The sequence below is a fragment of the Pseudonaja textilis genome, chromosome 2 (assembly GCF_049901715.1).
Source record: "Pseudonaja textilis isolate UNSWEBS1 chromosome 2, rPseTex1.2, whole genome shotgun sequence".
Lineage (NCBI taxonomy): Eukaryota > Metazoa > Chordata > Lepidosauria > Squamata > Elapidae > Pseudonaja > Pseudonaja textilis.
Window position 1 is genome coordinate 238587929 of NC_141991.1, and position 16990 is coordinate 238604918.

General features: G+C 38.0%; 1 protein-coding gene across 3 annotated transcripts in view; it reads right to left on the reverse strand.

Annotated features, from left to right (window-relative positions):
* SPEF2 (sperm flagellar and cilia associated 2) overlaps nt 1–16990 on the reverse strand; it is a 106722-nt gene that overhangs the window by 60652 nt on the left and 29080 nt on the right. For all 3 annotated transcript variants that reach the window (XM_026713728.2, XM_087927381.1, XM_087927382.1), the window contains exons 11-14: nt 9228–9447; nt 7054–7184; nt 4196–4283; nt 2663–2736 (exon numbers count right to left, since the gene is read on the reverse strand). In XM_026713728.2, the coding sequence (XP_026569513.2) occupies nt 2663–2736; nt 4196–4283; nt 7054–7184; nt 9228–9447 (513 nt within the window). The remainder of the gene's footprint in view (nt 1–2662; nt 2737–4195; nt 4284–7053; nt 7185–9227; nt 9448–16990) is intronic.

A 16990-nucleotide genomic window follows, 5' to 3' on the forward strand; every position in this document is an offset into this window, starting at 1 on the left:
AAGATGGTTGGAAACTATTTTGCATGGCCACACAAATTGGAATCAGAAATAAAGAGTATGAACTGCAACCACACAAGTGTCTGTTTAAGTATAAAGAAAAAATTCTTGACAGTAAAGACTATATAGCACCAGAAAGGTCTACTACAGGGAATGGAATGGAATGGAGTGGAGTGAAGTGGAATGGGATAGGGTAGGATAGAATAATAGAGTTGGAAGGGACCTTGTAGGTCATCTAGCCCAACCCCACCCAACCCCTCCCAAGCAGGAGACCCTACAAGAGACAGGGAGGATGGGCTCTACCTCTTTAAAGGTTTTTAAGAAGATACTGGACACTTTTCAAGAATAGTTTTAATTGGTTTCTGGCACATTAGAGGCTGACTAGATGAGTCTTCTATTCTCTTCCATTTTACATGGCCACACAAGATGACTTTTCTATCCTCTTCCATTTTCCATGGCCACACAAACTGGAATCAGAAATTGGAATCAGAGTATGAACTGCAACCACACAGTGTCTGTTTAAGTATAAAGAAAAATTCTTGACAGTAAGAACTATATAGCACCAGACAGGTCTACTACAGGGAATGGAATGGAATAGAATAACAGAGTTGGAAGGGACCTTGTAGGTCATCTAGTCCAACCCCACCCCCACCCCTCCCAAGCAGGAGACCCTACAGGAGAGAGGGACTGTGGGCTCTACCTCTCTAAAAGTTTTTAAGAAGATAGTGGACACTTTTCAAGAAGAGCTTTAATTGGTTTCTGGCATATTAGAGGCTGACTAGATAACTCTTCTATTCTCTTCCAAATCTACAGTTCTATGACTCTATACAATGAACAGATTCATTGGAAAAGACCCTGATGTTGAGAAAGACTGATGAGGCAAAAGGAGGTAGTGTCATGGACGCAGTGAGCATGAGTTTGGGCAGACTCAAGGAGACAGTGGAGAATGGGGGGAGGGGGGGCTGGCGTGCTATGGTCCATGGTCACGCAAAGAGTCGGACTTGACTGAACAACAACACATATGGAACAAAATGATACAAACAATAAAGCTCCCAGATCCAGAAGACCTTAAAACTCAAGGCCATTTAGTCTTGCCAGGATTCAGTTGAAATCTGTTCCCCATTCAGACATCCACTGGACATCAACACCATTGTATAGTTTGTGAGGGGCAGAGATATATAATTGAGTTCCGCCAGCATATTGATCATGCCTCACCTCATGGCGACAGGTTCTCTCTCCCTTTGGAAGACCTTGCCTTATATTATTTTGCCACCAAAAAAGCCACCAGGTCTTATTTTGGGTGGATGTCATCCAATGACTAACCTCACTTGCGCACATCACCCCTAGCCTTCTTTTCACTATCAGAGGCCTTCAAGAAGTTCTTTGTTTGCAGCCAGCAAGGCTTTCCTGAAGGCCTCTGCAGCCGATAACAGAACTCTCGATCGATCCGGAACTTTGTTATCAGCTACAGAGGCTTTCAGGAAAGCCTTGCCAGCCTTGTCGGTTGCAGAAGAAATGAGCCAGCAAGGCAGGTGTTGGGGTGTGCAAGGCCTGGCTACAACTATCCAAAGGTAAGTAGTAGGGCAGCTCCACATACCCATCCCCACCCTAGCTTAATTTTTACCCATCTACCGTGGAGTGGGCAGGATCTTAATTAGGGCTTATTTTGAGGGTAGGGCTTATATTGGGCACACGTGTAAAAATCAAGCTAGGACTTTCAGGGTAGGTCATATTTTTGGGAAACAGGGTAGATGTTAGATAGGAGTGGAGAAAATACCAAATTCTCTTCAAGCGAAGGGTACAAAGGCATCCAATCTAGCATTGGCTTTGCCTTGCTCATTATAGTCTTTACTGATTCACAACTGCTTTCCAACTTTGTCCCCTTGGCTTGACTCCTAGCTCTCCCCTTAAGGACTACTTACAGCTCAGTTCAGACTCTCTTCAAAAACATACATGGATCATGTTCAAGCATAAATTATAGTCAAAAGAGTTATTTAAGTTCAAAGAAAGAACTTGCACTAATTAATTAATGTTCTTACCCTAGATTTGAGCAACTACTTTCTAAAAGTTAGCTATATGATATTAGGTGCTGCTGTTTGGGGACAGCTTATACTGTAAGAAATTTCAAATTATTTTGGATGTGGAAGCAATGAATTTTTTTTTTTATAAACCTCATGAAACTGAACAATTAATGAACTTTCCCCAGCCTAGTGGTCTCCCATGCTAGCACTTTTAATCCCAAACGAACAGGGAGAAAACCAGGTTTGGGGAAATTGACCTGAAGAAAAGAAATATACATTTTTCAAAATATAGAAGGACCCCAGCCGTGTTCAGTTTAGCTTCTGAAGCTGAATTGAAAAACCCCAATGACAGTTTAAAAGTCTGGTATAGTTGCTTTGGTATAAAATATGTTTTCTTCAGCTTGGTCAACAAATCCAATCAAACCTATATGTTTATATATAATATCCACACACATATAAAATTGTCTGTGGCTTATATCATCAAAATGTTCTTTCCAAATCTAAACTTTATTGTTTTTATTCTATTTTCTGCAACAAAAAAAATCTATTGTATATTGATTGATGTCTATACCTTCAGTTTTTAGACTTTTGTCAGAAACAACCTTAATATCTAAATACAATAGAAGTTAAAATCCAGTTCATACTTTAGTTAATTCAGCCTCATCCTCTATCTCCATTTGGTCAACCATCACAGCAGAGCTTGATTTCTCAATACTTTCTAGGAACAGTAAAATACCAAAAAGCAAAACAATTAGGATTTGGATATTAACATTAATTCCTTGTGCATGGTCTACTACTCTCTGAGCCAAACAAATCTTGACAACTGACTTATCATCAATACGATGGCGTTTTTAAAGACACATAATAAAATTTAATACTAAGGTTTACAAAAATGTTTACGTATTTATAACACGAACTGAAATAAATGGATTATTGATGAATTTCTCAGTTCTGTCTGTTCACTATTCCTTTTACCATCTATGTATTCAGAATTGTGGTATAACCAACATTTCAGTTTGATTCCTGAATTTCATTATGGTTACAGCTTTCAGATTAGCAGCAACTCTTCTCATTCCATCACATTCGTATCATGACCAAGTTTGCATTATTTAGCATCTTATCAAACTGACAGCCAGTTTGGTGCAGAGGTTAAGGCAACAGGCTAGATACCAAAAAACCTTAAGCTCTAGTCCCGCCGTAGGCATGAAAGCTGGTTGGGTGACTTTTGGCCAATCACCTGGAGACTGAGAGTTCTAGCCCTGCCTTGGGCATGAAAGCCAGTTAGGTGACTTTGGGCCAATCACTCTCTTTCAGCCCAACTTAATTCATTTTCTGTCACAACCAATGGATGAACACTTTCTTGACTTGAAAAAAATGGATCCTCCACTTGCAGGAAAAATATTAGAGACAAATAAATAACATCTTATCACTACATGTGAGTTAAATCAATAAACCAAAACCATACCAATGTCTTTTAATACCAATGTGCATCTTTATATTAGTAATATGGAAACAGAAAAAAAGCATATGAGCTAAAATAGAATATGTGCCAAAATGGAAAAGCATATCAACAATTTTAAACTTTTAAAAAACCTTTTTCTTCCAATGCAGAGAGAATGAGAATAAGTAGTTTGGAAGCACCCAACTTTCATCCCATGAGACATTGGCCATGCTTAATTATACCATCTCCACACACATCATGTGCCAAACAGTGCAAAATTCTGCTCCTGAAACTTATAATCTGTAGTTCTGCAAAGGATTTTGATGGTAAGAATCATTGGCCCAGCATTTTGTCAAACTTATTGAAATAGTTTGAGATAAGATGTTGTATTAATGTCAAAATTTTACAAAGTGATATACTGTCAGCTTTACAGTGACAGTTGAAAAAACTTACAACTCCATATAAATTAGTCACAAATCCTGTTGTAAAGAAAAAAAATAAATTACTCCTGCAAACTTGGGCTACTGTAGCTGCGGTGTATCTGCAACCATATGTGCTGGCAACAAATTACAATGTTCTGGAGCTCTATGCTGGCCTCCAGGAGCGTCCTGGATTTTTGCAATCCTTATGTGTTAGTTTTGGCAAAGCAAGAGCTTTGTTGTTTTGACCATCTCATTTTAAGCCTGGTGTGGATGAACATTGAACTCCAACATCAGATTTTTATTTATGGATTTACCTTTGGGCTCCTCAATTGCTATGTTCTGTTCTGCTGACTCATAAGTTTTCAATACTACCAATGAAGCCTTAGAAGCCTCTTTTAGAACCTTTTCAAATAAACAAGCAAAGAAATCATTAGCCATTTCTTTTTCCTTTTGGTAAATTCACTGGTAAATTTTGGAAGACAGTTTTGTAAAAATCAACACCGAATATAATAATTTAAGAACTCAACAAGAATCTGGTGAAAGAACATTATTAACACTTTTTGATATGATGTAATATTATGATGTAATATTGGCTGGGTTCCTACTTTGGACTGAGCAATAGCTGGTTAATCCTAGTTTGTACAATTTATTTATTAGTGTATTGGATTTAACCCCTTCCTTTTTTGTCAATTTGATAAACAATCATTTATAATTCCGAATGACTGGATTCACACATAATGGGTTGCCATGAATCTAGCAGCTGTGACTGATAAGCCACGGTTTATTGCATAAAAAACAACAATGCCTTAGCATGTTGCATGAAGTCATCCCTGTTCCTCCTGCTGGATAATGAAATTTGTATTGTTTTCCAGTTTCAAAGCGAATTCATGACATTGTTTTTTCTCTCAATGAAAACCAACTGTATGCAACCAATCAGACGCCTTCAGCTCTCTTCATTCAGAAAAGGACAAGGACTCACAAGTTTAGAGGGGTTTGTAAAAGATAAGCACAAACAAAATGGGAATGGATCTCTCTCTCTCTCTCTCTCTCTCTCTCACACACACACACACACACATGTGTATACATGTATACACTGTATACATGTGTATACACAATGTATACACACACATTGTTGTGAGCCACATGTTTGTTTAGTAAATGTATAAGGCCACTTGATTCCTTCATGACTCCAGATGGCATATAACTTGAAAACTATTTAAACATTTATGCCCTTTCCTGGATAGGGAGGTTCTCCACTTGATCACTCATGGCTTGGTCATCTCCCATCTGGACTATTGCAATGTGCTCTACATGAGGCTACCATTGAAAAGTATCTGGAACCTTCAGCTTGTACAAAATGCAGCCTTTTTTTGACAAACTTGGGAGCCCAAAGAATGGTGCACCTAACACCTCTGCTGTGTGAATTTCATTGGGTGCTGATCTGCTTCCAGGTCCAATTTAAGGTGCTGTTTATGATCTTTAAACCCCTACATGGCAGGGGGATTTCATGTTCCCAAACCATCTGTATCCCATTAGATCAGCTGGTCTCACCCAGTTAGCCAGGGAAGATATACTGCAGATCCTGTCAGCCAAAGAATTCCAACTGGCAAGAGTCCAGGAAAAAAAACCTTCTCTGTTGTTGCCCCTCCCACCCACCCTGTGAGGCAGATCTCTATCCTTGGCCTTCCATAAAAGCACAAAAATATGCTCTATGCCAGGGATCCCCAAACTTGGCAACTTTAAGACTTGTGGACTTCAACTCCCACCAGGAAACACTGTTTAACTGATGAGACCCAGAGCATGCCGGCTGTCTGAGCATATATGATAGACAGAAACCACAGAAGATAAATAATCTCTCAGCGAACCAGGCTCTAAGACTAGACCGGGTGTCAGCAACCTGCGGCTCTGGAGCCGCATGCGGCTCTTTGGGCTCTCTGCTGGGGCTCCCTGTTGGGTGATCCCACCAGTGGTTCGCCCTCCCCTCCCAGTCACTCCTCGCCTGGCCTGAGAAGTTAAAACACAAAAAACAAAAATGAGAGAGAGGGAGGTAGAAAGAGACCCATTTCCCACAGAAAACACTGGGAGCCATGAAACTTGGTTAGGCATGGTGGGGTGGGTGGGTCATGTGACTGGATGGGAGTGACGTTGAGTTGGCCATGCCCACCCAGGTTTTGAGACTCCTGGTGTTTTCTTTTCTGTAGGAAATGGGTCCAAATGGCTCTTTGAGAGTTTAAGGTTGCAGACCCTGGGACTAGACTTGATGGCACATAATTAATTAATATTATAAATATTTGATTTATTTATTTGTATCACCTCTTTCTTTTTACAAATAACCCAAGAAGGGAACATATTCAACACAATTTTGTCGTCCTATTTTCGTACAACAACAACCCTGTGAAGTAGGTTAGGCTGAGAGACAGTGATTGGCTCAATATCACCCAGGTGGCGAATTTATGGTTATGACAGGAATTGAGTTAGAAGGCTCCTGCTTTCTAGCCTGGTGATTTAACCACCAGACCAAATTGGATGATTACCAGCACCTTGAATTGTACAGGAGCAGCCCCATGTATAGGACTTTGCAATAGTCTAGCTACAAGATGATCAAAGCATGAGTGATTATCCTAACAGCCTATTAATTCAGGTATTGGATCATTAGATGAATTTTGGGAACTCTTTTCCATCCAATTGCCATCTACCTCCTTGAGCAAAAGCTGTGAATCCAAGAAAACTTCCAGTTACATCCCAATCTTGAAGTGGAACTTAAGAGTAACATCCTTAAACCTGGATAATTCAAATAACCACAGATATCAATCTTGTCATTGACCCATTAGAAAAAACTACTATTTTCAATATATGAATACCAACTAAAACAAAAAAGCTGCTTTAGGCCATGGAATTCAAACAGTTATTCTTACAAGGCACAACAGAAAACAGAGATTTAATCTGTGAAATTCTCCTCTCCAAACTTTACTGAAAATTAATTTGCATTTGTACAAATAGAGGCTTTTGCCCCCAATCAACAGCTTATGGAAGTATTTGGAGGTGGAAGGACATAATTGGAAATTTTATTTTAGGCCAACTTTAGTATCAATTGTTAAAGTCTGGTCAAACATAATACACAGTCCTTGGAAGCACAATTTCAGTTTACCATTCCATGCCAGGTTTTACTTACTTGTATTTGATTCAAAGAAGAGCCTTCCATTCTGGCTGGAAGTAAACTTTCAACCACTGTTTCATTTTCATGGAAGGATTTAATTGCCTCTTCAATCAATGCATCCAGAGATAGGACCTGGATATTAAAAACTGACACAGAGACAATCTGGTTGTAATGGGTTTATTATATTTTATGTCATTATAAAAAGAGATTGTAGAAAATGGGGTCAGAGGAATGCTTTTCTATATATCTTGTATACGTACAATGACAATAAAGTATTATTACTATTATTATTATTATTATTATTATTATTATTATTATTATTATTAATGATAGAAAGATATTCTTGGAGAATTTTTTCACTCCTACTCTTTGTAGAACCAAGTCTTTCTGGAAACCATAAGGACTGATGAAATATATCACTCATGTCATGGGATCCGTACTTCCTGGCTTTGCCACAAAGAACCATGAAATAGATAAGAAAAAAACAACCTTTGCAGTCAGTTAGAATCAAATGGTAATGGCACATGATATCAAGAGCTTAATATGGATTTTTTCCTCCTATAATTTAGGGGATTTGAAGACATGTCCTTAGGAATTTCAAAGTTAGTTGCTGGACAAGACAGTATTTCTTTTCGGAGTGACTTCACTGATCCAGCCAATTGCTTACTAGTGCTATTTTAAATTACTCCCAGGTGTATGGAACTTCATTGGCGTATTTATAAATAAATACTGATATTGTTTGTTCTGCTAGCTTTTGTCATGTTTAATTGACAGTACTGTTTTCTAAAGAGGATAGTACCTAAGAAGTCACCAATAGTCATCAGCATGATTTAGTACAATTGCAGTTTTAAAGGGCAAGGGGTCATTTAGGTCATCAAGTCCAATCCCCCTTCCCAGAGTAGGATTGAAATATTCTCAGCACATAATTAACTTCTGGTTGTCTGTACTACTGATTCCATTGTTAAGCTATTCTTGCTTTTTTTAAATATAACGTTAAATCAGAATCCATCTTCTTTAGCTTAAATCTAGTGCTCTGTTGCCTATAAACTGGAACTATAAAAAGCAGGTCTTAGATTAACAAGTTCAAATAAAGTAGAACAATTACTTCCTGTCTATTCAATGACATCCAAGATGGGTGTCAAAATCCCAAGATGATAATAATATATAGCAATGAAGGTTCTGTCCCTTTTCAACATGCATTGCTGATTTTAACCTTCCCCTGCATCAATTTATAAATTCTTCTGGTGCAACCTAAAATGGCATTTTTTGTAGTGATATTACATTGCTGACTTTGCTAGTCAGACAGCGCAACCCTCATAAATATGATTCACTTGCCAAGCATCTGAATTTTGATCATATGATCACAGGGATGCTGTAAGGTCATAAGTGTGAAAAACAGTCATGTCACTTTTTTTCAGTGCCATTGTAACTTTGAAAGGTCACCAAATGAACTGTTGTAAGTCAAGGACTACCCATACTCTTCTTTAACGGTAGTACCAAGTTAGAGTAAGGGCAAAAAGTTCCCTTGTGCTTTCACCATTTGAAGGCGAAAATAGTGAATATCATAAATCTTAAATTTCCTGGAAGGGTCATTCTTAGCAGACTTTGTCTGTTCATGTGTTAAGATATTGGACAATTCCCCATCAATATTAGTATTTCACAATTCTTGGAAATATCCGTAGTCTGTTTTTGAAAAGCATCACCTGCTCTATTTAGGCAAGTCCTGTAGTTTTTATTCATTTCACCACTTACTTTACCCCAAATGCTCTCAATAGCACTGCCAAATTCATTTGGCATCCTATTGCTTTGGTAAATGTTGCTTTCTTTTTCTTTTAAAATTTTCTCTTTTGGCCGCTACATTCTAACCATCATCACTTTCCCCTTTACCCTTAGCACATTTCAAATGCTTCTCTGCAATATGATGAGCCTGCAGGGATAGAAAAAAATGATACTGGAAAAGAAAGAAAAAGGGGAAGGCGTCCGAAAAAGCAGGTGTCAAGTGTGAGAATGGCGTCCTCCCACCTTCAGTTTTGATCTACTCAAGTGGACATGCAGTCTCCCATCAACTTTTCTTCCAGAAACACATTACCCAGGGAGTGGGGTGGGGAGGGAAGTCCTCTGTCCCACAGAGAGCACAAAATGACATCAAGGGGAAAGTAAATTCTAAGGAAAATAGAAATCCACCCTACCTTTTCCTAAGAAGTTTAAGCAGGTGGTTTTTCCACTATAGAGCTTTCCCAAAATGCAACCTTTCATAGGAAATGGAGAAAATATAGACGGTGGTGGTTCCGGGTCTGGGGGATATACAAGTTCCATCAATCTGTGAATCACATGACCCAATATTACATTATCAGGAGGTGGTTTATTTACTCTGATCTCTTCAGGAGGGTACCACTCCTCAACCATAGCCTGCAGTAAAAGAAATCACAACATAAAATGGAACATTTGGCATCCATCCAGGCTGCTGCAAAAAGGAACCAAATTGAAACACAATCCTACGGGTGCTTATTTAGAATAGAATAGAATTCTTTATTGGCCAAGTGTGATTGGACACACTTTGTGATTGGAATTTGTTTTGGTGCAAATGCTCTCAGTGTACATAAAAGGAAAGATACATTCATCAAGAGTCAAGAATCATCAGGTACAACACTTAATAATAGTCATAGGGTACAATAAGCAATCAAATCATACTTGGAAACAGTAAATATAAATCGTAAGGATACAAGCAAGAAAGTTACAGTCATAGTCACAAGTGGGAGGGGATGGGTGATAAGGAGTAATGAGAAGATTAATAGTAATAGTAGTGCAGACTTTGTAAATAGTTGAACAATGTTGAGCGAATTATTTGTTTAGCAGAGTGATGGCATTCGGGAAAAAACTGTCCTTGTGTCTAATTGTTCTGGTGTGCAGTGCTCTATAGCGTCATTTTGAGGGTAGGAGTTGAAACAGTTTATGTCCAGGATGTGAGGGGGCCTGTAATTATTATCACAGCCCTCTTTTTGACCTGTGCAGTATACAGGTCATCGATGGTAGGCAGGTTGGTAGTAATTGTTTTTTCGGCAGTCCTAATTATCCTCTGAAGTCTGTGTCTGTCCTGTTGGGTTGCACAACCAAACCAGACAATTATAGAGGTGCAGATGATAGACTCAATAATTCCTCTGTAGAACTGTATCAGCAGCTCCTTGGGCAGTTTGAGCTTTCTGAGTTGGTGCAGAAAGAACATTCTTTGTTGTGCTTTTTTGATGATGTTTTTGATGTTAGGTGTCCATTATAGCAGTAAATTTCATTTAACTGTGTAAGATATTATCTGAGCAAAGGAAAAGGCTGCAGCAAGTTATTTCATTCAAGATTCACAAGGCTTACAGCCATTTTAAAAAAAAGGACCTTCTCCAAGATGGCACTATCCAGACATCCAGATATTATCAGACTCCTATTCCCATAGGCTACATAGACTGGTAATTCTGAAAATTATTGTCCAAACAACACCTTTTGGGTTTCAATTATGAGAAACTCTCAGGAAGATCATGAGCCACTGTATTATGTATATTGTGTGAAAAACGTGTCCATGGTTTAATATTTTTAATCACTAACAAGAGAACTAACGGGCTTTGCTCATATAATAAATTCCACCTGCTCACTTAAACTGCAATAATTTAGGTCTCACTAGGAATTCTATCTTAATGACATAAATTAAATTGCCTGACTTTCTTCCTGCTGTTATCACTAGCAAACTTGCTTTGCTAGTGGTACTATAGGCAGGGGTGGGATTCTACAGGTTCGCACCTATTCGCTAGAACCAGTTGTTAACATTCTAAGCAGTTCAGAGAACCGGTTGTTAGAAGAAATGACTGGCCTAATCCTGTAAGAAAGGCAGGAAGGAAACATTCTGGTGTTGCTTACAGAAACTGCCTCTCCATTAACCCTTATTACATTCTTGGCAAGGCTAGACTTCCTGTCTCAGGAATGTCTCTGGAGTTTTTTCCCCCTCCTTTGCTGGTACTTTGCTTGTGGGGAGTGACCATTCAAAGTTACAATGGCACTGAAATAAGTGACTTATAACCATTTTTCACACTTATGACTGATGCAGCATACCCACAGTCATGAGAAGCCAGGCGAGGAGATGTGTGCCTCGATGTGAGTGATGTTGAGTTGGCCACGCCCTGTCAGTCACATGACCACCAAGCTATGTCCACCAACTAAGCCATGCCCACAGAACCGGTTGTTAAAAAATTTGAATCCCACCCCTGACTATAGGTGTATTATAAGGTAATCAACAGTTCCCAAACTCATGTTTTTCACTTGTGTTGACCATTCTGACTGACAATTAAAGAAGCTGCAGGTTACCACATATGAAAGTTTTGAGATTAAGAAAGGCTGCCATAAATAAGCCATTTGAAAATAAACCACATTGAAGCAGATTGTTCTAATATTAATAATAAAGATTTGTGTAATTTGTTGTTAGTATCAGTTGGAGACATGAGCACCTTTTCCTTCTTCCCTCTAGAAAGCGTGTTTTTTTCTTTTGTTTAAACTTTAGCTTATTTTTGCTTCTGACCTTCAAAGATGACATAAATGGTTCTTCTCTTGGGTATTAACTAGGACTGGCTCATATTATTAATATGAAAATATTGTGAATAGGCTTGAAATAAGAGGAAGAAGAAAGAAAGATGCAATTTCCCTGGATTCTCATTCTTGTTTTGCAGCAGAAAAGGGAACTGGTGAAATTCTCTTTTTTGTTTTGTTTATGAATGGCAGTATCCAACAAGCAGAACTATGTTCAATGGCTCAGGTACTGGATATATGCCCAGGCATTTTCATTCAAAATCTCAAAGCAGAAAATATTTATACTCTGTTGCATTAAACAATGAGAATGTATTATCTTTTCCCAAAGAAAATAAAATGCCCATTAATGTTTCAATTTCATTAGCAAAGGAAAATAGCTTTCTGAGCCAAAGAGAAATGATATTACAAAGAAAAACACCGCACCCTAAGATATTTTGCAACCTGCATTGTCAGATTTTCCCTGATGTTGAGAAAAATAATGGTTTGCAGACTGTATTTACTCTGCCAGTACAACTGAAACTTTCGGACAAAATAGATTTTCTCTTGCTCCAAGATCCCCTGTGGTTTTTAAAATCTCTGGCCAGGGGACTTGCCAGGCTTAATTTCTGAAGACGATATGGGAAGTGAAGAAACAGAAGATGGAAAGAATTGTAGAGAGCAAAAGAAGACAGCCTCAGTGGAGATAATGCAAGCCTCTTTTGCCTACGAAATAGCACCTGTATATCTCTGTCAAAGATACCTTCCTTATTTGCTATAAAACTCCAACACATGAATACAAATCCAGTCACTAAACATGGTGTAACCAGATGCAAATGAGCCAAAAGTGGAATGCACCAAACATTCTTGCCAAAGCAGGACAAATAATCTGATGTTGAGCAGTATCTGACTTTTTGTTTAGTAACAGAACTAGTTATTGAAAACAAAAACAAAAATATGTCTGGATTTTTCTTGTACGTTTCCAAATAATTATTAAAGGGATAGATTTAAGTTTTGTGAGTCTGCTTAGCTCTAGGTCAATCTCTGATTCAGGAAAAACATATTTGGCTGTTATATCCAAAATGGACAGATACATTTTTAATTTTCTCACCAATCTAAAAGTAAAAAACCAGTTGTAATTTTTTCTCACCATAAAGTAATAAATTCAAACTATGTTTGCTAGTTCAAATGTAAACAGAAATGATGCAGTACTCTAACCAAGTTATGAAGTGGCTCCAGGTACACAATGGAAAAAGAATCATGGATGAAAGGGCACAACTTTTTATTTCTTACAACTCTTAGCTGGCATAATGAGTTATAGCTGAGCTCAAATAAACAACTTTAGATTTCAACAATTAGAAATGTGTATCTCCTTATCTGCTGCTCCAAACCATCTCATATTAGCTTGGATGAAAATATTCTGGGTTCTATTAAGACACACTTTTGTACTTTATTCAGATCATGTAATGTTTCTCAGCATTGGAAACTTTAAGATATGTGGACTTCAACTCCAGGAATTTTCCAGTCAGCTGTTGAATTCTGGGAGTTGAAGTCCATACATCTTTATAGTTGCCACGATTGAGAAAAACTGAGATAATGAATGCCAAATAACAAACTAAGAGAAGAAGGCATGAAGAGACAGGAAGAAGGGGAGGAGTATTCAGTGACATTGTTTAAGGTTTCATATATCTAAAAGCACTCATCGATGTTGCAAAATTGTTCAAAACAAACTGTGAGCATGTGATAGATTCGCAAACTCACTATGTATCTTCTTGATTAGTACTGGAAAAACAGTCAGACTGATAAAAATTGGAACAATGTCTCTTGAATCAAATTAGGCATTATGGAAGACACATCCATACTGTTCTTAGTTCAAGAGTGAATACACAACTGAAAATATAGGAAACAGCACTTTGGGCTATAAATATATACAATGATATGGCAAAAATTCCTTCCTGCCCCCCTCAAGAAGTTGTGGATGCTCCAACACTGGAAGTTTTTAAGAAGAGATTGAACAACCATTTGTCTAAAATGGTATAGGGATTCCTGCCTGAGAAGAAGGGTTAGACTAGAAGATCTCCAAGGTCCCTTCCAACTCCGTTATTCTGTTAAAATCAACTCAATCAGTTTGGATTTACTAAGTTTATCAACCTTGATTTATTGGTTTAGTTTGGTTGCTTGGTTTTATTTACCAAGCTTAACCCAAAACCATTAGGGAGTTCATGCAACTGTATATAAGCAGAGCGCAAACCCATGTTCTTTAGTACTGATGATGTTATATAATTGGTAATGAAACATCTGCAAGCAAACAACCATGCTCAGAAGGCGGGTAAAATTAGGATCCAGATTGTCAATAGGCTGACTCTGAAAAACAACTTGGAGAGAGTTGTAAAGTGGTATATAAGTCTAAGTACTATTGCTATCAGGACCTGGATGACGCAGAATCCCCCTAGACTTTTAGCTATGCACTTTGGGATGAATGGTGTGGGAGTATGAACAGATTTTCAGAAAAACTGCAGACTACAGGAACCATTTGCGCTTCACTTTGAGATGCAGACAATACAGAACTCATCCCCAACAGCCTGCGCCAGTCTTGAACAGGGAAGGGACACAGGGCAGAAAACATCCTGCAGCCAAGAAGCCTCCACGCACATCTGCACTATTCAGGTGACCCTGAGGACAGACAAATCCCCAGATGGCCTCAACAACTCTCTAAAAGGATGCAAATGACCAGCTCTCTGCAAGGAATATAAATCCTTCCATTCCCCACCATCCAGCCAGAGTTAAAGAAGCTTCTTGGATGAGAAGCAAAATATCTTCAAAAGAAAAAAACAAGGAAGTCCAGTTGCCTCCTGGAAAAGCACGTTTGAGGTGCTTCAAGAATGTGCAAGAGCACAAACAAAGCATCTCACTTCGACCCACTAAAGCAGTTGCAAGGCTTGTGCAAAGCTTGTGCAGTTGTTTTGCAAAGGCATCAGAAACAGCTTGTGAAGCAGCCACATCAGCCTTGCAAAAGATATAACGGATTATCAGTGCAAAGACTGCTTGGTGTGCACTTTTACACAGCCACATCTCTCTTCAGCTTTTGCCATTACTTTGGCTCTAGAAGTAAGGAAGCTCTGACTCTGATTACATATTTCAAGCAAGTAATCTGTGGCATCAAGATTGCCAATTGCAAAAAACCCACATTTTTCATGTCTATTTTTGTGCTTAAATGAATTCTCTATAATGCTACAGAGAACAGAAATACTGAATATGAAGTTGTCTTACATCAGTGCAGACCATTAGTTCATCCAGCTGAATAATGTCTCTACATAGAATTGATATTGACAATGATTCTATGGGGGATTGAGATGGGAAATTTTCTGAGCTCTGTTGAAAGATACTAGAAATTTAATTTGGATCTTCCTACACAAAAAAGCATGCTTTTTTCTCTAAACTGTTCCCTTCCTCCACTATTATAGTTAATATTTACACTGCCAAGTTTGAAGATTATATGGTCAAATTACAGCCAGTTTTTTAATTTGGGGTATGCCTTTTTAAAGTCTTCCTCTTCTTTCTTCCCCAAGTGCACTTTAATAAATTTACAAATAAACAAGCATAATGTCCTTACATTTGCAAGTACATTAATTCTCCCCTTCCTTTTATGGAATACTATGGATTGATAAAATACTAAATAAATAGGAAGCTGAACAAACACAGAAACCTCTAGGCTGAGAATGTTTTTTAAAAAATTGTTGATATAAGAAATAACCGTGACAGTTAACAGTTGATCATGATATGATCCTTTCTGCACAAAGTAATTTTCTTCTAGTCAAAACATTAATATATTATTTATAGTACATGGGAAGAGGCTGTTCCACAGTGACTGTCCAGAACAAGCCTACTTACTGTTGGAAACCAATCCACTTATTGCCTATGATTATTTAAGGCACTTATAAAATTATCAATAAAAATGGATTATAAGTAGGTTGCAAGTAATTATCTGAACTGATAGAAGCAAAGCCAGGTTTTTCAATAATTCTGTGCAGTCATTTAGTGGTTACCTGGGTTCTTGCAGCCAGATAAGATAGCCTGTCTATAGAGCTACATGGTGAAAAAAAAATAATTCATACATTTTCAAATGAAGAATGTTTTGAAACATAGAAGCTGTCTATCCACAGATCCCCGTTTCTCTTTCTGTATAAATAGGTTACACATAAAGACTTGATGTATATGTTATCATGGATAGTCCTCGAGTGACTGTTCATTTTGTGAATGTTTGAAGTTATAACGGCAGTGAAAAAAGTTATTTATGACCATTTTTTACACTTGTGACCGTTGCAGCATCTCCATGGTCACATGATCAAAATTCAGATAGCAACTGACTCATATTTATGACGGTTGCAGTGTCCTGGGGTCATATGATCAGCCTCTGCAACCTTAAGAGCCGCAGGGTGCAATGGTTAGAGTGCAGTATTGCAGGCTACTTCTGCTGACTGTTAGCTGCCTGCAATTTGGCAGTTCAAGTCTCACCAGGCTCAAGGTTGACTCAGCCTTCCATCCTTCCGAAGTGGGTAGAATGAGGACCCAGATTGTTGTGGGCAATAGGTTAACTCTGTAAACCGCTTAGAGAGGGCTGTAAAAGCACTGTAAAGCGGTATATAAATCTAAGTGCTATTGCTATTGCTATTCTGACAAGCAAAGTCAGTGAGGAGGCCAGAATCACTTAACAACCGTGTTACTAACTTAACAATTGCTATGATTCATTTAACAAGAGTAGCAAAAAAAGTCGTAAATAAGGCAACTCACTCAACAAATGTTTCCCTTAGCAACATAAACTTTGGTCTCAATTGTGACCGTTAAGTCAAGGACTACCTATAGTTGATGCAGCTGCAACTTTCACAAGGCATGGTTGCTTCCTTTCTGCATCCATGTTAGCATGAACATTTTTTTTTTGCTGCATCTTTCTGATATAGGCAGCACTAATGTGGTTTCTGCTTAGCTGATCGGCATGTTAGTGATAACTTCAGTCTTAGACATCTTACTCGAAGGAAACAAGCAACTCTAAGATACTGATAATATATGAATCACAGTGAAGAGAAAAGGTATAATATACCTATTCATTTCACTAGAGCAATGTAATCCTAATAGATTAATGCAGAAGCATCTCGGAAATTTATCACTGTAACTCTGATGTTTGCATTAAATGAACAAAATAGGGCATCTTTTTAATATATATATAATCTGTAGTATGAACAAAGAAATAACCTTCTTTCAGAAATAAGAAAGAAGTTATATTGTTTTGTGTTAATTCAAAAAGACCGCACAGATGCTTAAGGCTTACAACTTGATGAAAATAAAATGTACCAATTGTGTTCAGGATGTGGGTACAAAAAGAACATATAAATGTGGTTTCCCAAACAAGATAAAA